The 22220-nt window shown below is 42.3% G+C and overlaps 2 protein-coding genes across 3 annotated transcripts in view; one reads left to right on the top strand and one right to left on the bottom strand.

Annotated features, from left to right (window-relative positions):
• foxo4 (forkhead box O4) overlaps positions 1–4456 on the bottom strand; it is a 23034-nt gene extending 18578 nt beyond the window's left edge. The window contains exons 1-2 of one of the 2 annotated variants that reach the window (XM_031862631.1): positions 2468–4456; positions 323–1870 (exon numbers count right to left, since the gene is read on the bottom strand). In XM_031862631.1, the coding sequence (XP_031718491.1) occupies positions 353–1870; positions 2468–2902 (1953 nt within the window). In that variant the 5' untranslated portion in view covers positions 2903–4456 and the 3' untranslated portion in view covers positions 323–352. The remainder of the gene's footprint in view (positions 1–322; positions 1871–2467) is intronic. The other variant, XM_031862632.1, reaches the window with a different exon arrangement.
• A 2010-nt stretch (positions 4457–6466) lies between these two features.
• Positions 6467–14796, top strand: ubl3b (ubiquitin-like 3b). The gene is made up of 6 exons (XM_031862739.1): positions 6467–6647; positions 7227–7337; positions 10734–10842; positions 12275–12361; positions 12518–12595; positions 13238–14796. Exons 2-6 carry the CDS (start codon positions 7311–7313, stop codon positions 13288–13290), a joined length of 354 nt encoding a protein of 117 aa, XP_031718599.1. The 5' UTR covers positions 6467–6647; positions 7227–7310; the 3' UTR covers positions 13291–14796.
• Positions 14797–22220: the final 7424 nt, after the last annotated feature.

The following is a 22220-nucleotide window of genomic DNA, read 5'->3' as shown; positions in this document are numbered from 1 at the left end:
GCAAATCCTCACATTGGAGAATGCACAATAAATCAATGATGAAAGAATAGTTAAAAATCTATTTCCTGTCAATCAACTAACCCATCGATTGACTTTGAGACCTAAATCGCTTCATGGTTTAACGAGACAACGGCAAAAACATTTTCTAGTTTTAGCTTCTCAAATGTGAGGATTTGCTGCTTTTCTGTTTTATTTCATTAGAAATCAAATATCTTTGGGATAAACAAGACATTTGAAATGTGTTTTCTATCATTTTCTGACATGTTATAAACTAAACTATTCATAAAACTATCTAAAGTAACAGGTTTGAGTGTCATTGTACCTGGCTACCTCCGAGTGGTCAGCTGAGGACTTAGCTGGGCACCCAGCTCTGAGCGGAGCCCTGCGTGGTGGCCGGGCCGGCGCAGCCTTGGCCTCCAGGCAGTATGGGGTCAAAGTTGAAGTCGATGCCGTCTCCGTCCATGAGGTCACTGTTGATGATGTAGTCCACGTCGCAATCCAGGTTTTCGGTGAACATGTCCATGTCCAAGTCTGTGGGCAGTCGGTCGTGACCGGTCGGGAAGCAGGACGGAGCTCCGAACTGACTCATCCCCAGCAGGCTCATGCCGGGATTGGCTGAGCCGACGGGCCCTCCGTGATGAGAGCCCACCGCTGGCACCGCGGCATGATGGGCTTTGAGAGCCGAGAGCTGTGACGGGTCTTGAGACATACTTGAGAGGATCATCCCCAAACCCATCTGAGAGTGGTGCTGGTGTTGGTGTTGTTGTTGTGGCTGTAGTTGTTGTTGCTGCTGCTGCTGGTGAAGGTGACGCTGCTGCATATGAGCATGCAGCACCATGGGGGCCACTGTGTTGGGCTCCAGCCCTTTAGCCAACAGCAGCTGGTTGGGTTTGGACCTCACACCCACCACGGATGTGCCCATGCCCATCAGGCCCACCCCTCCAGGACTGGGCATGAGGGGATCCACCTGAGTCATCATGACATCACTGGGAGGAGGGGAGTCGGAGGTGAGCAGCGCCTCCAGGCTGGAAGGCACGTGGGTGTAATGGCCGCCCCCACGAGAGCCGGAGCTGGACATGGGGTTGAAGAGGGAGTTGCTGAAGGTTGACGGCTCTTTACTGTTCATTCCACACTGAGAGACAGAGGCCTGGGTCCCGGTGTGATTTGGGGCCTGCGGGAGGCTGGATGGTTGCAACTGATGGAAGGAGGAGAAGCTGGAGCCCCGGGGCAGCAGGGTGGAGGCGGAGGGCAGCGGAGTGGGAGGTGCTGGTGGGGCTGTGCTGGGACTGGCCCCTCCCTGCTGCCCAGTCATCAATGTGAGGCCGTCGATCAGGTCCAGCTCCTCCATCAGGGTCTCGGTGAGGGTGGGGGTCAAGCTGCTGGCCGTGTATCTTCCCAGCATTCCATCCTCGGGCAGGTTGTCATCGTCCTCCTGTCCAGGAGCGATGGGGGACAGACGTCCGCTCAGGGTGCTGGCGTTGGAGCTGGTGCGCGGCCGGAAGGTGGTCCACATGTCGGCGTCATCCAAGCTGCCGCGGGACGACGGGCTGCTGTTGTTAACCCCCCATTTGGGGAACTGCTGGGACGAATTCGAGCTGTCTGCCCCGGCTGAACCTGTGCTGCCGTCGCCCTGCAGCGCCCCTCCAGCGCCCCCCAGGCCGGCTGCTCCCGCCTGCTTCTTAGTCTGCTTGGCCCTCATGCGGCTCTTCAGCAGTTTGCTGCTGTTGTCCATGGAGGCGGCCCGGCGGCGAGGAGCCTTCCCGGTCTTCCCTCCTTCTGGGTTGAGCATCCACCAGGAGCTCTTGCCTGTCGATTCATTGTGGACCCTCAAGAACTTGTTGTGGAGTGATAAATTGTGGCGGATTGAATTCTGAAAACGGACAGAGAATTTCTTTTGTTTAAATTGCAGATTAATCACTACAAGTAGCCTAAACATGCTTTGGCACTGCTAAAGTTCAAATGATCCTTCTGAAACTAAAGCATGATACGCCTGTAAATGATTTTATTTTATTTTTGAGTATTAATCTTCTTAAAAACAGGCCATGACAGTGAGTGGCAAGGTGGTTATGATGGTTACAAGCCAAAAAAGGTTGCGAACCACTGACTAAAAGTATTTACTAAGTCAGACTTATTCCAGGTCAGTTCAGATCTCTTGCCCCTTGATGTCCTAGCCTGGCTGCAAAAGTATGTATTTTTGTGCAGTAAGGCCGCAAAACATAACTACGTAATTAAAACAACAAAAAACAATGAGACAATTGAAGAAACTGAAAGATTGTTGGTCGAGAAAATAAGTGAAAACAGTCAGGCGGCTCATCATCATGCAGCAAATATGAAGAACCAAAAAAATGTTAAGAACAAATAATGTAGTATTTTTATTTTTGATATTGGGATAAGTATATGTTATGATAACCTATGATATGTTCCTCTAGTTGCTGTACTCTTTTTCATATTGCCCAACATCACTCACCTTCCAGCCCGCTGAGCTGTTGCTGTCTCCTTTGTCTCTGAAGTAAGGCACTGTTTTCACCATCCACTCGTAGATCTGTGCCAGGGTTAACCTCTTCTCAGGTGAGTTATCGATGGCCTGGCTAATCAGATCTGCGTAGCTCTGGTTCCCCCACGCGTTGCGCCGGGACGATCCTTTGCGGGGCGTCGCTCCGCCCCCGCCGGCCGCGACCCCTCCCTCGGCGCCCGCCGCAGCCTTCTCGGGCTCGGAAGTGATTTGCTGTGGCTCGGGCTTGTCCTCGTCCGCGGGTGGGGTCCCGGCGACGGACTCGGAGCCGTCCGCCCCCTCCGGTTTGACAGCCGAGATGTCGGGCCTCGGCAGCGGCCACGTGCAGGAGCGGGGTCTGCTCTGCGGCTCGAAATCTGGGTCAATGGGGGGCACCGAGGACTCCTCCATGGCGGTCCTCTGAACTTCCACTCAACCCAAAAAAAAAAGATGATAGCACTTAACACATCTACCTCTCAAAGTAAAAGAGTGGAAGATGAGTTAAAAAAAACTTCCCTGACACAAGAACAATATGCTTGAGCCACTGCGGGGGTGTAAACAGAGGGGCCGGTTGAAGAGGCGTAATCTGGACACACCAATAGCCTCCGTTAATCCTCAGATTGGAGATTAGGGAACCCAAATAATCTCCTTAATAGTAACTATCATAAACCTTCCGATTTATATAGAATGAAGGATGGCTGGGATGAGAGTCCCTTTGTTTGAATGAAACAAAAACAAAAGTGTCAGAGTGGCAATGAGCACCAAAACATCTGGATCTACAGAGGTTTTTGGGCTCACCTGAAATTGAAAAGGCCTACCTAAATTTTAAAGGTATACAGATACAAAATAATGACATCAGTCAATAAACACTCGATTTAAATATCTGAAAATTGTAAATAAAATAAAAAGTATAGTTTAAACCTCTCATAAAATAAACCTTTAGGAATAAATCAAAATTAAGGATAAATTCGTAAAAAATTTTTTTAAATTGCATGTATATGTCCTTATACATACATTTGTTTTTACTGTAAGGCTATGAGGACTACAAACAGGGATTATCTGGCTACTGTTACAAAGGATCTTCTGAGCACCAGTCCGTCTCCACTTGTAAACAACGTGATGTCTGAGCGCTCCACGAGCCAACAATCCTACACACACACCTACAAAAAATAAATTTAAAAACTCTCACAAAAAAACTGTCCGGTTAAAAGTTAAGTGAAGTGTAAAAACACATGACGAATGATTATTCCGGCAAAGGAATTAAAAAAAAAAAAAAAGTGTTTAAAAAGTGTCCGTCGTCTTTTTGGCCTTAAATTAAAGCCGCTGTGACTAAACAACCAGAGAAATGCGCGAGCGTTGGGTGAAGAAATCACGAGCGGTTTTAAGAAATGATCAAAGGTGTTTCTTTAAATCAATAAAAGTGGGAAGATGGGAGAAACGTGCGCACGAGAAGTCCTTGCTTCAGGTTTGCACGATCCGCCACATTGCGGCCAGGCGCATGTCACCATCTGCCATGTTTCTCCACTCTTGCCGCGGCACACGATGCTCGAAGACTCGGTTATTATTATTAAAACCCTCTCGACCGAGGCCCGGAGCTCAGATCTTCTTCGGTGAACCGACTACGAAGTGAATCCCCGGGTGTTGGGTGAAGTTGGGTCGCCTCGGAGGTCTGTCGGCTCCCACCCGCCGCACTTTGAGAACTGCACGATAGCCACCGTAACGTTAGCTGGGTTAAGCTCCTGCTACTCCAGAGTTCACAATCCGTGGAAAAGTCCGTGAAAAGCCTCCGAGAACTTCCTCCAAGTAGCCGTTTCTAAAACGATACGAGTCTCCACAAACTTACAGTAGTCGCGGCTGTCCAAATACTCAATTCTTCAGTACCTTTTTGACTTGTTTTGTTTTGACTCGAGGCGAAGACTCCCTTCTGACGTCTGTTTACCACTGTCAGGCAACGCGTTCTGCGCATGCGCCAAGTGGATTTCTGGGAAATTGAGTCATACACGTGACAGCACAGGCGTAAATAGTAGCTGAAGGAGGCAACATGTACTTGTAATGGTGCATTATGCAACAGTGCATGGACATGTGCTAAGTCCCGGGTACACTTCGGGCAGTTAAGTTATTACCGGTAGAGTACGGGTAGACAACTAGTAATAGACTACAACTAGTCTAAACTGCAGAACAACATATTTTAATCATGATAAAGAAAAAGAATGACTACGATAATAAAGTGTTCTTGGTATACTCATCCACTATCAATGTGAACAATTGTCGTTGGTCCTCTAAAGACCATTAAAACCGCCTAAAGCACCTTATTTACTGTCCTCTGTGTAGGTTATTTAGGAATGTGCATCATCTGAGCACAATATAAAGTAAAATAGAAACAGACTTTAACCTACAATGACTGTTAAACATTTTGACACACGACTCTAAAAGACAAAGCCACAAGATTGGTAAATAATGCAGTTGGTATTGTAGCTTGCTGTTGTAAATTCCTGTCTGAAAAATAGCAATTATTCAAACTATTTTTGAATAATTATTGTTTTTGGCATTTGCCTTTATTTGATGACAGTACAGAATTGAACTGGGGATGCTGGTATGTGTCTTGACTACAAGGCTATCAGATGGTTTTTCTTTGGCACTTTGTTTTTTAGACTCTTATCTCTTAAATGGGTGATAGCATAAAGCCTTTAATCAAGCATGTAACATGAGTACATTGTTTCTTTTTTGATGTGAATGTACATGTCTAAATTTCTTGTCACCCTTAATATCATGAAATGTTAAATGTGGTTTGTTCCACCATCAAGTAATGATACGTCAAATCAGTACGTTTGGCTTATACGAGCAGGTTATGTGTTAAATTACTAAAATGTTATTTCTGTACCTCCATCTGCCATCATTGGTTATCAGTAGCTGTCATTGTCAAATTTATTATTTGGGTGGCAACTGGTTCGTAGGATGCAATTTTTTCTCCTTACATCATTGATATAATTTAAACATTTAATGAAGATTGCGTTCCCAATACCCTGAGATTTACCCCTTTTTTAACTAAAAATTGAATCCACAGTATTTAAAAGTTTTCACTCTTGTAGTATTCAAAATGTATAGCCCGGGAGCATATACAAAAACCCAAAGACAAAGCAGAAACTATTTCAATCTAAATTGTGACATTTATGAAAAAACTAACTTCCTCTGTTGACTTTTTGTGTGTACTTTCTTCTGAAGCCTTATTTGTTTACATTTTTTTACAACCTTTCTCTTAGCTGAAAGAAGGAATCTCCTATGAAAGAATATTAAAAAATGCTTTACAATAAGTTAAGTAAATTGATGATTTTCCTGACAACTAAGCAAACTCGATCTGCTGATGAAGGCCATGGTTATAGACAAAAGCTAGCAAGTAACCTTTAGTTTTTGTACTATTTTTGAATAAATATTCATGCTTTGTATTGGGGCCTTTTATAGTGACGTTGATGATAAGACTCTAAGGGAAATGTTTTTTTATCAGTCTTCTTACCTTCTGAGTCTTTTTTTTTTCAAAGCATGACATAAGCAATTGGACTACAATCTTTGCACTACTGTTTAGTTAATTAATTTAACTTTGCACTACTGTTTATTTAATTAATTTAACTTTGCACTACTGTTTAGTTAATTAATTTAACTTTGCACTACTGTTTAGTTAATTAATTTAACTTTGCACTGCTGTTTAATTAGTTAATTTATATTTATTACTCTATTATTTTTATTGTATATATTGTGCATTTTTGTACTCAATATTTTTTATTTTTTACTCTGTTACTTACCTGATTGCTTACCTGTATCATAATGCTGATATAGCGAACAAATTTCCCCTTGCGGGATTAATAAGGAATCCATCTATCTATCTATCTGTCTGTCTGTCTATCTATCTGTGTGTCTGACTATCTATGAACTTCAACTCCCAGAAGTACTTGCGGTGGTTCTCTATGTTTACAACCAGCTGACATCCGGCATCTTCCCGTCCTTTAGCTACCGATATACCACAGTCAACGATATCCTAAACCCAAAGAAGCAGAAGTCAACGACAACCATCTGACACTCGATATTTTACTCATGAAAAGCGCTCCCCGCTGATTCGTCAACTCAACTGAATGCAAAATTTCATCAAAGTCGTCAGATGCAGGTGAGCGCGACAGGACTAAAAATTGCCGTTTGCACATCTAGTTAGCCAGCTATAGATAGCAGGATTAGCATAAGCTAACACAGCAGCTAATGCTAATGTTAGCAGAAGCCTTCTTATTCGCAGCCATCACTTTCGACATCTGTCAGGACGAAACTTGGTGCTAGTTGTTGTCCTCGGGTGAAATAAATGTACCCGCTGTTTCAATACTAACGTCAACACACAGCTAATTAGCAACGATTGTGGTAGTTGGCTAATGTTAGAGATATTAGCCCGCTAGTTTAACGTCTACTGGTAGACGTTAAGCTAACGTTACTAATCTCGTCGCTGACGTAGCCTGACAAGCTAAACTTGTTATTTTAATTAGCTAAACCATGGTGAGGTGAACCAGGCTATTCACTACTTACACGATTTATGCTAACTAATCAATCATGTGCTCGTTTGCCATTTGATGGACAATGTTATGACATTAACTGTAACGCTAGCGACACGTTAGCTCGGTGGATAATGGATTATGTGCAGTGCAGTTATGGTGCCAGGCGGTGGGAAGCGGCTTCACAGTGTTTGTGTTGTTTATTTCAGGGCTCTGGCCCCGTCTCCAGCAGCTGAAGCACACCAGCCCTGTCCACTCTGATCAACGTCCACGGCCTTCCTCCTTGCTGAGCCATGACCACTCAGAGGGATCTTGATATGGTGAGTGAGTGTCTTAACACCTTTATGAACACTATTTTTCCAACAGCAACACAAAGCCAAGGTGATAATCCGTGTTTGTTTGTGTTCTCTACTTTGTAGCCTGTCACACTTAAAGCTGCTGCATGATACACAGACATACTACATTTCATTATTATGATTATATCGGTACAGTAACGTTTCCTCAAAGTTAAAATGATTTAGAGTTTGGGGGTCGGGATAGGGAGGGGGTGTCATGGATTAGCCAACGTCCACAAACACTTAGCTGGGACAGTGACTGCTGTTCCTGTGAACACCATCTGTCTAATCTCAGTTAAAACGTTGCCCTACTTTCCTTTCAAGGTTTAGATGCCAATTGATTGTACCCTCTTACTAAATCCTGACCACAGCCCCCCACTATATGAATGGACGACAGTTATTTAGAAATGCTTTTTTGGGGGTTATTTTTTATTATGACACCTGGCCGCTTGCTTTCTCGCCTGCAATAATTCACTTTATATCGAGATTTCACAAAGAAAAGATGTATATGTAAAGCTGTAACCAGCTGAATTTTGTGTTTTGGTGATCCGCTTGTCAATTAGACAATCAGTTATTTTTATGCTAATGTGAGCAATAAGGAAACATTTATTGCTGGAAAAAATAGTCAAATAATCAGAAAATTAATCTGCAACAATTTTGAAAATCATTTTATTGTTTAAAATATATAAACCAAAAATTCCAAATGTGCTGGTTATGACTTCACAAAGTGTAGATCTCTGTTTCATTTAATTACAAACTCAACTGAAAATCTTTTAAGGTTTTGGGCTGTTGGCGAGAGAAAACAAGGCACACATTGTGACGTTTATTTTTAATTATATGCTGTCAGAACATTGTTTTAAAACATATTCAAACAAATGTTGTGAAATCTTCTATCTATGATACCTACATCAGGTAAAGACCCACAGCTAGGCAGAGTGGGATTTAATAGATCATCTCGTTGGCTTGTTATGTTTTTAGATAACTTGACCAAATCCAAGAATGGCTACGCCTTTAATAGCTCTATTGACCCTAAAAAACAATTCTTAGCAGCAGTGTTTGAAGAATTTAATGTCGTTCTTTGGATTGGAGAACCTCAAGAACATTTGTGATGCCGGATGTAGCGGGATGTTGCCATGGGTAATCAGGCAGATCTGACTTTGTTTTTATTTTGTTGGGGATGAAAGGGATGGGGACGGGAAAGGGGACAAAGCTCGTTAATGATGACATGGGTATGTAACTTCACATTGAGGTTATTGAGTTCAGAGGAGGGAGGGGAGGGACCATCGAGGGAGGATTGTATTTGTAAACAGATCAGAGGGGTTGTCCCTCCCTGTCCCCCCCTGACATCACATCTCATGGTTAAGTCTCTTTGTTCTCTCTTCTGTGATTTATTAACTCAAATCAAGATCATGTCCCTCCTTTTGAAGAAGGACAAATGTCGGGGAAAATTAATCCCGTCCGTCAACTCTGACTCTTGAGTAGAGGCGTCCCAGTAGAAAGCAGTTGATGGGATGTTGTTTTTTCTCCAAATTAATTTTTTGGAGTAGCGGCATAATTGATTAGAGATGATGGATTAATGGATTAATAAGGAAAAGGACTTGATGCAGCACAAATCAAACGACTTAAGGTCTAAAATGGATCAATAATTCAGGTCAGAGTGACGATAAAATCCTGGCCATGAGCTCACCACAAGATAGATACAGTATAGAATAAGTGGACAAGTTGATATAAATGTTAAATTATGACAGCAAATTCTTGGCTATTGTCTGCTTGACATCTATTAGAAGGAGATGGAGGGAAACCACAGTTTATTTGAATTAATCAAATCTAAGTTTAAAAAAATCCTCGTATATCACCCTACTGCACTCTTCTTTACCTCCGTCTTTCATAGCAGTCTCTTCACCTCTTTCAACCCTCTAATGTTTCTCTCTCCATCTCTCTTCCTGTCATTCTTTATCAACCTCCAGCCACTCACACTTTTGTTTTGTTCTATATCCCTCATCCTTAATATTCCTCCCTCTCATTTAATTCTTCCTTTTCACTTCTGAGAGTCTCCGGTTGTGCTTGGTCTCATCTTCGCTCCATCCATCCTTTGCTCCCTGTCTTACCTCATATCTGGTAATAATACTAGTTGATACAGTGTACATACAGTATGGACGTGATGCCCATTTTTAGACATTTTGACCCGATGAAGGTCCAACATGTTTATTTAAATACATTTGTGGTTTGGAGTCGGTGTGCGTACCTGAAATCAATGACCCACCTGGTGATGCTCCAGCAGCCACAGTGGGAGCTGTTTTACATATTTCAGAGGAACTTTGTCTTTAGCTTGAATAGGCTGAGGTCAGTTGATTGACTTGGTACAAATAACACTGTCGTTAATTTGTCTTAAAGCTGAAGATTATTGTCCTCATACATAAAGCTAAAAGTCTGTACTTCCACCTCACAGTCTTTCATTTCAATGCAAAGAAGCTAAACCAATTGTTGCCTTCTGCTGCTGTCATTAGTCATCATAATTACACATTAACTGTTTTTTTACTACAATATAGAGCTGCGACCAACATTTATTTTTGAATTCTCTAATTATTTGGACGATAAAGCCAATGTGACGTCTTCTTTATATTTATTTTTTCTCTGTTGTGAAAGCAGGTTCACATAAGACAAAGAAAAGCGGAAAATCATAATTAATCAATTAGTTGTGTCAGATCTACTACGACGTGTGTTGTAATTTTTACATGTTTCTGTGCCTTGCATGCAGAAGAAGTGTGTGATATTTAAAAAAATCTTGTACCAGGACAAGTGTGCAGTGTGAATTTCCTGATGTGAGTGTAATATTTAGGCCTTCAAGGCATATTAGTTTGGTTTTTTTTTTGTAGTTGCCCTGAGGATGAAATGTGGAGGAAGCCCCACTGTTAAAGACCCTCCCACACATATGCACAGTCCCCCCTTGGGGCTACGTACTGGCCATGTAAATTTAATAACATGGCCCAGAGCTGTCTGGGACACCTGGGGTTATCGCATTAGCCCGACAGCCTGGAGAGGAGCTCGCAGCACCCGGGAACTAAAGGGCCAGTGTTCCCCCATCAGCCCCACCCTTATCTGTTGTCGTCTCTGGCAACAGGGGCTCACTTCAGTGTAAGCCCTTGGTGGATGAAGTCGTCCAGTCAAAGGGTGGAGATCTGGTGTGGATAAATCTAATTAGGCTGGAATGCCCGTCTCTTCACAGCCTTCTGAAGCTCACCTCATGACTGAGGAGGTTAGAGGAAGTGGAGGGATTCCACCACGACTAATTAAGAAGAACTTTAATGGACGTTTGGTGTTTTTTTTTGTCGGCTAATACAACATTTCTATGGATTAAGCTGGTTTTTGTTTTTGTTTTAGGTGCACCTCCGCCTTATCCTGGTCAGTGGGAAGACGCAGGACTTCACTTTCTCCCCAAATGACTCGGCCACAGACATCGCCAAGCATGTATTTGAGAACTGGCCTGCTGGTACGTTTTTAAATGATTCGGTTTGCATTATTTAGTGCGTTTAAGTTTCAGTGTATATATTTTACAGATTTTATTACTTTTCACTAAGCAGTCCTTCAGCTTCAGTCGCAGTTTTTGCTGAAACTTATTTATTGTCATTGTCTGCAAATAATTAATATTGTATATGATATTGATTAATAATAATTAACTGGTTAATTGTTCTATTTCCTTTTACTATGACCGTTTTCTTTGTGGCCTTCCACTACTGAATACCTGTAATGCAAACCTTGTTCACACTGTTCACATTAGAAGTGAACACAGGCTAACCACAGTTTAAAAGTTTTAAAGTGATCGGCTGGGTAATAACGGTATTATGGTGTAGACAGTGACCGTAAACAATAGAGCTAGATCAATAAATACACCAGCCGATACAGATATATTGGTATCAACGTACATATCGGCTGAAAAGTAACAAGAGTTTACAGCACAGAGATGACAAACTAGTTTTAAAATAATTTAGGTCAGAACTGTGTCACGATTACAGTTGATTTAAAGTTGATTTGGTAAACTGGAAAATATTCGCTCAGGATCTTGGTCAAAATTTTGAAACCAAACAAATGGAAATGATCTGTTTCGAGACTATTTATGTCATGTGTTTATAACAGTGTTGGTCAGTAGCGACACTGCAAGTAGCGCTGTTACTACTCTTTTATTGGTCAAGTATTAAGGTAGCATCCACACACTCTGCATTTCTGAAGCTCAAGTGCAGCAGAGCTCTCTGCTGCGGTCTGAAATAGAACCGCTAAGGACCAGTAAGTGACGCCACCGCCGCTCGTATGTGTAGCCAACAGAAGCACTTCCGTATGACATCGCGTACCGATCCTTGATGCCTACGACGTCTCCGCTGCGGGGAAGACAGTCTTGTGTTTACTTGATGAAAAGGTGGCAGAGGGTGAGGACAGAGAAGAATCGATCCTGAGGGAGTCGCCCTGGCTGTAGGCCACAAATATACACTGTTTAAGTATTATTTAATGGTAGTAAGATGCACGGATGTTAGAATTAAGTGTGCAAAGTTGAATACACATTATAATTGATAAATATAGTATTCAAATATTATAGTTTACAGCACATTAGGCCTTTGTATATTTATGTTTTGTATTGATAGCATTACTACTATAGTAGTAGTGCTGTAGTTGCTACGTTTGCCATGTAGCTGTAGCTTAGCTTGCTACATTTCTCTGGGGACTAGCTTCAGCGTAGTGAAGCGCTTCATTTAATGTAGAGTAACTGGTAGCTCAGCTCACTACACTTTCCAAGTAGTTTGCCCAAAATTGGTGCATGAAATGAGCCAAAAATACTGTTTTCAAATTTTACATATCAGTATCGGCCTTAAATATCCAGTATCGGTTGGGCTACAGTTAAGTGAAATACTTGTTTCTCTGCTTCTCGACAGGATGGGAGGAGGAGACTGTGAGCAGTCCCAGTATACTGCGCCTCATCTTCCAGGGACGCTTCCTTCATGGCAACGTTACCCTGGGAGGTAAGACCACCCTTTAACAAAGACACCTTCATCCGTAAAACCATATCAAACACATTCGTTTTCCATCATATAATTGTCATTTTCATCGCCACTTTCAGCATATTGTTAAATGTAGCGAAGAATAATACATCATGAGGTTTATTTCTTTGTTTAAAGCTCTGAAGCTGCCACCGGGCCGAACAACTGTCATGCACTTGGTTGCCAGAGAGACTCTTCCAGAGCCCAACTCTCACGGTGAGGATCTTCTCTTTGTCTGCTAATCATCAGTATCATTTCATTATCGTACAGGACGAGGTACTGTGTGAGATTTAGTTAGCTCCAGGCCTGCATATGTACAGAGAAAAGGGCCGAACATCAATTCAAAATATCAGAGTAGTTAAGCTGACTTTGGACACTGTTATATTTCTACGGCAACAATTCAAGCAAACATGAGGTCAAATAGCTGCCGGTAGCATTAGCATTCCTGACAAGATTTACACCTCTTCAGTGGTAGCAGATGCTACACATGAGCCCACTGATAACGTCTGTATTCAGAGATGAACAAGATAACTAGGACTGACGAGCAGTGAGCTGTGTACTGCGCGTCGTTCCCTCGCTCCTGTGTTGCGTTCTTGTTAAATATGCCGAGAGAGAAGGTTCTAGAAGGATTCAAGGGTGTAGTTACCCTTTAACTGCAAAGTGTCTGCTCAGGCGGAGCGCGGAAGTTGAACGGTTGCTTTTTGTTTGACATTTCTTTCACATACATTGTGCAGTGGGCGTTTGCTTCTACTGCAGTTAACCTCAACCTCATCCCACGCTACATGTCTGTAGAGAGATATGTGCTTTTTATCTTTTTTTAATCTGACCTCTTGTCTCTGCTGTCTCTTGTCTCTGTAGGTCAAAGGAACAGAGAAAAGACCACAGAGAGCAACTGCTGTCTCCTCTTGTAAAGCAACAGAAGACCCTCAACCACACACACACACACACACACACACACAGACAGACATAACACACACATATATACATGCATACACCGTGTCTCTTCTGCCTGTCATCCTGTCAGCTGTGGATTTAGAATAAATCAGAAGAAGTCTGGTTGGACCGTCGCCAGCTTTTGGTTGAACGCTTGTCCAATCTGAGGCTTTTTTTTGTGCCAATATATTCACTTTTTTCGCCCCCAAAAATGTTACCGTGTCGGCCGAATTTGCCGTTGTAGTTCCTTTTTATTTAAAGATCATGACATTAAACTTACCTTACGCTCCCTGTTTGCTGCTGGACAAGTTTCACAGAGCTGTCGTACGTAGTGGAGGAGACCACAGAAGTGGTTGCTCATCGTGGACACAGTTGCTATAAAGGATGTGTTGGCTATTACCTTTCCCTACTAGTCACATGGATGTTTCCCCAAGTCTTACTGAATGGTGTTAACCCCTCTCTTTGCACTTAACCAGTTTGTTAATTCAGAAATGTTTATTGTGTTTCATCGCCATCATCTTTTCTCCCCCAATGGCTTTTTTTTTTTTTTTTTTTTAAATTTTGGTCAGAGGAACAGACCTTAATTCCCCACGTGGTAGAAAATGTGCCATCCTCCTCCTCACGAGACTGTTTCTCACTAACTGAACCGGTCGGTCTGTATCAGCACCAGTGGCGTTTCCTCCATTACCATACACCTGTTTAGTTCCTGGAAATGGACCAATGGTGAAAAGACTTTTATAATGTGGAGTAAACACCCGAGGGGACGTTCAGGTCCATGAGAAACGCCTTGTAGAAGATGGAGTCGGGAGGATTCGGTGGGTTGCTTGTGTGCCATCGGGTGTCATTTTCGCACCTCTGGCTTTGACTTTATTGACGAGGATGTCGGCGCTCTCGCGACACGGCGGGCCAGTTAAACGCAGACAAAGGAAGCGGTTGAAGATGGGAGGGAGGAGTGTCAGTGTGAGGAACCCCCCCACTGGACACTGAGAACAGGGGGAGAGTTTCTGCCACTTGGATGAAGAGTCGTAAGGAAAATCTTTTGGTGTTGTTTCACCTCCTTTTCATTTGGATGCCGTCTTTACTTCATGTTTGCCTTTTATCGTGGAATTCAGTAATATCATTAATATTGAAATTTAAATATATCAATTTTTATCTTGTGTAAAGGTATTTGTTCAATTTTAGTGTGGGTGAGTGTGTATGAGTGTGTGTGATGCACGTGGCATACTGTATGAGGACTGGTTGAGGGCATGTGGTCTTTAAAAAAAATAAAAGTGATGCACTGGGAGTGTTGATGGGCTGCGGTTTCTTCAGAAACAGTCGGAAACCTTTTGATTCCTTCCATTGAGTGTCCTTTGGTTTGTGTTTTAGTCAATCAATGTCACTGCTATGAAGTTTAGCCCAGTATGATTAAATGTAAAAAAACTAAAATGCAATGTGGTCTACATAAAAGCTTGTATTATAAATTAATAAATCTTTAAATAAGGCAACTTCTCTTGGTCCTTTTTTACTGTTTCTAAAATGGCAACTAAATGACGAGCTGTGGCTACGATTACTTTCATTATTTAATGATTTATTTTTTACAGGTGGTCGTGTGTTTGTGTGTGTGTGAGAGAGAGAGGGGGGGGGGGGATCATTACACTCTCACTGGTCAAGCTTTAATAAGAAATCAGGAGGAATTGAATACCCTTTCCAGTGTACATGTAGCTTCATTTATCTTCCTCTAGGTGGCGGTGTTTCTCTTTGAGCCTGATGTTGGGGTCTGATGGAGTAGATGGGAGAATATACCTTTTGGTTTTGGCTGAACCTGATGCACTGATTCAAGTTAAAGTAGGACAATGAGTAAATCATTTGTTGACTTCTGTTTCAACATTGGACTCAAGTTGAGTCTTCATGAACCTGACGAACAACTTAAAACGCTGTACGAGCGGAAAGAACTCAAAAAAAGAAATGTTTGTCGTCAGTTTAGTGACGCATGATGTGAAGTCGGAGCACTTCTGTAGTTCCAATTGTTTCATAACTTTCTGTTGAGCTGGTTTTCAGCAGTTTTCCTCCCGTCTGCCTCAGGAATCTGCTCCTGACATGTAGCTGCAAGAAGTCCAGGTTTCCAGTTGACACTGGCAATGTAGCTCAGGAAAAGTCAACCAACATCTTTCCCAACATGCTGCTCTTCCAAAACCTGCTATTGTGTTGAAGCGACTTGTCGTTCTACGCGTCTTCACTTTTTCCGCTTGCTCTTATCTGAACTGCTTTTTGTTATCCGTGTTTACTGGATGGTCTAAACGGGAGCATCCAGAAGTGATGAGTAGTGTTTAAATGAGAGTCCAGGGAGGCAGTCTGTTGCTCTATGCTACTTAAGTCCACCACATTGAGAGCTGCTGCAGGATGAATTGCTCTCTGCGGTCGACATGACTCAAAGCACGCGCACAGCCAGTTTTTTGGGTGTGTTGCGGTCGAACCAATACTCGGTCTATCCCCGCAGGATTGTCTGCACTCTCAGCTGCCTCCCTACAGTCCTGATATGGAGGGCTTAACTCCCACTTCGGCAGCAGTTTAGAGTTTAAGAATTAAAGTAGTGTTTTCACACACATGAGTTAAACAGTACTTTAGCTGTGCGTGTGTTGAAATCTACTCTAGTATGGTAGAAAGGTACTCTAATGAGGTCTGATCTGATTAAGGGATTATTTATTCAAGTTAAACAGGTTTTTACTTCCATAAATATTGTAAAAAACATTACATGTGTACTTCTTTTATTTAACATTTTACTTAAGAACTAAAGTATTTGCTGCAGAATATACTTAAGATACTTAGACGGCATCACTACTGCAAATTTCTATTCTAATTCTACAATAGTGATTTATTATCATTACTTTAGCAATAATGTTATTGGAATGTAACATGTTTAGCATGTATCTCAACCTGAGACTGGTTACAATAGCTTATAAATTAATAAAAAGATGTAATGAAGTCAAAGTATAAAATTGTATGATATTTTTCTTTCAGTAAATGTTCTGCTGTTTGGATGAATGGAACTTGATAGATGTATCATCTTTTAAATTTGTAACGGCTCTTCTGCTCTCTATTTACGGCTTCAGACTTGACTGACTATAGAAATGTAAGTGAATGCCTGAGTCAACGGGGTCATGATGTATGTTATTTTCTGTTATGGCTCTATTTGTCAGTTCCTCCTATATTAAAACCAGCTGTACACACACATACACACATACACACACACACACACGAAGGCAAGCACATACAGTAGAAGTAGAAAAGGCTCCTGACACCACTGACTCTTGACTTGATGTTTGACATTACAAGAATCTGACATTAAAACTAAAAACGGAACACGGTTATTAAAGGGAATGTGTAAACTCAATGTTCTTGATAAAGTGTGAATGTGCGGTCATGACTCGTGTGTATTATCATGTGTGCATTCCTTTGAGTCTATTTGTCCACACCAGAGGTCCTCTGATGGCACAAAATGAAAGAGTTCAGTAGGCCAGTGTGAAAACATACACACTCATGCAGGGGTTGAATTAACCCAGCAGGCTGTTAGCGAATGAGCAGCTTTCATGCTGACTCCAGAAGCTGCTGCTGTCTGTCTTCATCTCAGGACCTCCTTTCTGCTCCTAATTGGGGGAACGACACTTGTTTATGTGACTCTTTGCTTCCAGATGAAGGGATCATAACCAGGACGTGGACTTTTGACCAGGTGTGTGTAGAGGAAGAGGAGGAGGTGTTACAGCTTCACTGTTTCCATAACAAAGCTGTAACAGAAGGTCGGTTAACCTCCTTTTATTTGGCCGGTTTTTTTTTTCCCAGATGGCCTCTCAGTTCCTTTGTAATATGCCACTGTAAAAATCCACAGCTTTGACAACAATATCAGCTCTGTGCTTAAGAGACGGAGAGATGGAAAGAAACGTCCAGAGCCCATACACAAATATTTCTTAGTATAACTGACGAGCAGGCGGTGGGAAATCTAAGGTCAACAAAATGTTCTGATATCAGAGTTGTGTGTTTCTTTCTGTGAAGATATGGCCTCATGAAGAATGAATGTATTACCTCACCGCTGCAGTAACAGATTATTCCACCTTCCAGCAACATATCTGTAACCACAAGTCCAACAAAGTGACACTCAGAAAGACGTTTATTTTCTCAGGTGGTCAGGGTGGTGACCTCTGACCTCTGTACCATCTCATCTCGCACTAAGGCTGCGTTCCAAATCGTTTACATTTTCCTCCTTACTTTTAGTATGCGCTGCAGCTGCCATTGCAAAGTACGTACTGTGTCATGTGACCGCGATAGTCGATAGCGTCGCACCCATTCAAGATGCAGTCACAAAACCTTACAGATGTGTAGTTGTGATCAAAATGAAGTCCCAGTATAGGTACCCAGTAAGTATTGTGTTGATATTTTGCACAAAGTAATTACATTGTGATTTGGGGGCTATAATCTAAAATGTTGCAAAATAATAATAATGTATAACTATAATAAGTCAAAGCTCAACATGGGCCTAAGAGGTTAAACAGCTACATTGACTATATTGTATATTTCATTATTGGCCGTGTTTAGGCACATAGCTCACAGATGATGCATAAACATTCGCATATCTTTTCTTTTACTGTAACATTTCTTTGTGATTTCTTAGCTCAGGAAACTGTGTCCTCATTGTTTGGTTTGGGACAAGTGTTCACTCGAGGGCACTGGCTTCTGACCAGACCTCCTTCCTCTAGTTTCACTTAAAATGAAGAGCTCAGAAAGAACTAAGAAGGAAAACATACTAAAGTAATTACAGAACTGAGGTCAGAGCGTGGAACGAATGCTGTCCAGAAAATGTCGGGCTCACTACAAACGACTGATTACAGATTACCTGTTTTGTTGTTGATGTAACAACTTGGATCTGAAACCTGAATTCTGCTGATTATAGCGATCGTTATACTTTATGTAATCAGTGTTGTCCTGCTGCTCGTCCCCGGGTTGTTTCCCCTCTTATGTTGATTAATGTAACTCTACCATCATTTTCATTTTGCCAATCATGAACATTGATCATTAACCGACTCTGTTTGCTTTCGTCTTTAATTGCACGTGATCCGTCCTTTTCTTTTCCTCCTTGTTTACCATCAGGATGAAGGTTTTCAATTTACGTTCAGGTGTCTCTGATTTCTTCTGATTTCACGCTCCGACACCCGCTCTGATCGCTCTCCAGACATCATTAAAGTGAGAACATTTCCTGATCTCCTGATGTAGTCGTTGAATTACTTCACGTGTTCACATTGTGTGTGATTATTGCTCAGTGACACCAGATGCTGACCCAGGGCTATGTGCTGTACTGTATGTCTGAGAAGAATGTAGACGTGTTTTCTCCCTTCAGATTCCTCAGTTTCAACATGGGAGACAGCGTTCTACTCTCTGAAAAACACAATGAGGCAAACAGAGCGACAAATTCTGCCATTTTATTACATTGTGGCGTCACTGAGCATCATTCGAAACCGCTGACATTGTGTCATTAAGTGTCTTCGAGTGTTGAAATACCTCTTCTCCCCCACACTGCAAGCCTTCAAGTGTTAGAAGCGGTTTCTACGGTGTCTGCAAATACAACTGCTCCTTTTTTATATTTATGGGTGCCGTTTATTGGACTTGTTGCTGTGTGTATGTTGTTCATTAAGACATCAAAATGCTTTACAGTTCATTGCTCTTTTACACTGCCTGCTGGAGCCGGAGCTGTAATTCCAGTTAGTGAGGGATCAGATGGAGGTCACTGCTGGCCTGTGGGGGTTGCAGCGCACCACAAGTCCACCGAGCCTCTGCGGACTACATTACAGCTTTTATCCTCACTAATGGGATCTCTTGGCGGGGAATCCCAAGGGTGATGGGGATTAAGATACCTGGCCTCGCTCCCACGCGCCATTTACCATGTGGGGCGCAGCAAATATGTTGCACATGCTGCTGCTGCTGCCACCTTTAAATCTCTTGTTGCATAGAGAAACCATGGAAATCAGAGTTTGGAGGTTGATAAATGTGTGTTCACACCCAGATTGTCAGAGACCTGTCTTTTTATTCTCCCTCTCCATGCACAGTTGGAGCATTTCTGCCTCTACACGCCTCTGACCCAGTTGAATCTAACACCGTTTGCAACCCAATGAGTGAGTATCGGATGATGGCGAGCTGGGAATCGCTCAGGCGCAGAGACAAAGCTGCAATGTTAGCTTTCTACCCTGCTCCACTTGAATAACATTGTTGGATACGTTTTGGAGTTTCCCGGCGTTACAGCCAAAGTTAGAGAAAGACGACGGGGCGAGAGAAACCCTAACTTTCGAGGATGAATGAAGAAATGAGGGTGGGATAAGTCCCACGTCTCTTTGTGAAGGCCTCACAAAGAGAGGAGTGAAGGAGGGGCTGGCTGAGAAAATCAATCTATTTATCAATATTACTGATAAGAGTCTTCTGAGCTTGTCTCTGTGCTCTCGTCTCTCTTTCAAACCTTCACCATGATCAGTCACTGCCCTTCTGAAGCCAGTGTCTGTGTGAGTCACGACTTAATGCTCCATCTGTCTGTCACAAGGCGTCCGGGCGACTCTTTAGAAGAAACACGGCTCAGTAATTATCACATGAAATCAACCCACGCCACCTCCTCTGCTGCTCTCAAAAGTGTTTGTGTCTTGTTTATTTCCATGTTCTTCATCAAGAAATTTGATCCTCTCTGTGATACAACAGCCAGATGTAATTAACCGTACTCTGACATATACTTTGAATTGATTGCTTTTTGTTTTGAACAGCGGTGATCTTTTCGTCAGCCCTGCTGGGGACTCGCACCACCCGGCAGCAGCAACAGTGGCAGCAGCTCTGGTGCTGAGAGCAGCAACAAGGAAAGGTCAGGTGGAGTCCATTGTTATAGAGCTGTCAGGTCTCTGATTTATGGGCAGCAGGTTCACACTGTTTGTGGTGCTTAAACTCAATCACTGTTTCCATATTTTTGTTTTATATACAGGAAGAGAAAGATATGATTTAGATGGGAAAGAGCTTCTGGACTGTGTCCTGAACACTTCTTTTGTTTCTGTGCAAATGTAGTCAGAGGACTCTGTAGAGTACAAGTAGGACAGAAAATATGTCAGAAAAAAATCCCTTTTTATTTTCCTAAAGACAACAATGTGCAACAATTGAAAAACATATAAACATTTAATTTGCAATAAGATAAAACGGAGAAAAGGAGCAAATCATGATCTTTCAACCAGAAAATATTCGTCATTTTTGCTTGAAAAATAACTTAATTATCAAAAACGTTGACAACTTTCTGTTGATCCTGAACTGGATAATCAGCTAATTGCTTCATCACTTCCTTTAAGGTAGAGAACCAGGTTAATGTTGTTTTGTATCTTCATAATCACTGGAAAGATGTGAAATAACCTTGAGCAATGCACGTATCCCTCAAACTGCACCAATGAAGCTTTACATCACACTCAGGAGTTGTAACAGGCAGCTGTCAACTGTGAAACAAAAAGAAAAGAACACACATTCTTGGTTTAGCTTTTACGGGGTGAGATCGTGCAAAATGTAATAATGGTTGTGCAGCGTGAAAAACAACAAAAAATGAGAGGACCTAATGACAGGTTTTCATGCGTCCTCGGGGTGTTTGTCGTGGGTGACTAGAGGGCATCTGGGACTTGGCGGATGAGTGGAGTTCCTTTGGTTCTGCGGTGGAGTTGGTGAACCGTTGCTCTGAACACTGACAGTCATTTAACACCCTGCCAAGTCACAGGCTGATAAATCCCCCACACTTTCTGACAGCAGCACACACTGTATGCAGGAAAGAAGCTCAAAGAGAGACATAAAATGGCCCAGACATGATGGGAAACAGAGAAAAATATACTTCGACTAAATTAAAGGTACCCGTTCAACATCTCTCAGTGAAACTCATGAAGACTGAACACCAGCTGTCAACCACTATCTTTTGCACCTGTGAACCCAACAATGATGTGCACGCTTTGAGTGAGTTTCCTTTCTTATAAAACAAAACTTCTTTTGCATGATTTTAAACCTGCTTTGTTTACACTAGTTCCAGGGTACATTCAATATAATGATATATGTTTTTAAAGTTTTTGACATATTACATATCACAGTATGAAAAATCACACATAAACTGATTTGGACTAAATCAACTCAACGGCCACTTCTTTTTTTTTTTTCTGAAGCTTTCAATAATTAGATACTGCAGATGCATGAATAGAGCCAATAGCTCCACCGTATGTAAGTGTATATATGGTACTTATGTCCGAGTGTCAGTGGGAGCAGGTCTTGGCTGAGTAAGGGTGTTACTAATTTGTAGATGGGAGTTGAACGTGAGGACACACAGCTGCACCCCAGCCTCGTCTGTACTGAGATCAGGCTTTGGCCACCGCAGCCGCCTCGTGTGCCTCTCTTTCTCTGACAGACTGTTGTCACCGGTCCCACTGCCTGCATGAGCCACCAGACGTTTGCGTTGCCTCGCATGAAAAACGGGAACACTTGGTGTGATTGGATCAGTGTGTTCTATAGCTGTCGAAAAAGGATTTCAACAGGTTGTCATTTTAAATTGGGGTTTCACAATTTATAGCTCCATAACAAGTCAATAAGGGAGTTAGGAGAGGATAGTGAAAGCATGTGTTAGAAAATGAAGAAAATTGGTGAGTCACTAAAAGTATGGTGGAGACTGAGACGTGGTTTACTGGTTTTGCTGGTACAGGACGCCTGGTCCCTGGTGTCACACACAGTTGAGGTTTTCTCCAAATTTTCCTTGGCTTTGTTTGGGGTGTTTTGGATTCTATCGCTTATTATAAACAGACATGCGTTTGCAAAGCTTTTCTGATCATTCCAGATTCTCAGGCACTCATGTCCCGCGGGCTTTTTGTTCATGTGGCTGCGGATAACCTTTAGA

Source organism: Anarrhichthys ocellatus, unplaced genomic scaffold, assembly GCF_004355925.1.
Source record: "Anarrhichthys ocellatus isolate YVR2014 unplaced genomic scaffold, GSC_Weel_1.0 scaffold27, whole genome shotgun sequence".
NCBI classification, from domain to species: Eukaryota; Metazoa; Chordata; class Actinopteri; order Perciformes; family Anarhichadidae; genus Anarrhichthys; species Anarrhichthys ocellatus.
The sequence above is the reverse complement of the archived record's forward strand: the minus strand, read 5'-3'. Positions and strand labels throughout refer to the sequence as shown.

Excerpts from the sequence above, each read along its gene's own strand:
- ubl3b (XM_031862739.1), top strand. The coding sequence starts at position 7,311 with ATGACCACTCAGAGGGATCTTGATATG. Across the intron at positions 10,843-12,274 it reads ATTTGAGAACTGGCCTGCTG|GATGGGAGGAGGAGACTGTG; the intron begins GTACGTTTTTAA and ends GCTTCTCGACAG. Across the intron at positions 12,362-12,517 it reads TGGCAACGTTACCCTGGGAG|CTCTGAAGCTGCCACCGGGC; the intron begins GTAAGACCACCC and ends CTTTGTTTAAAG.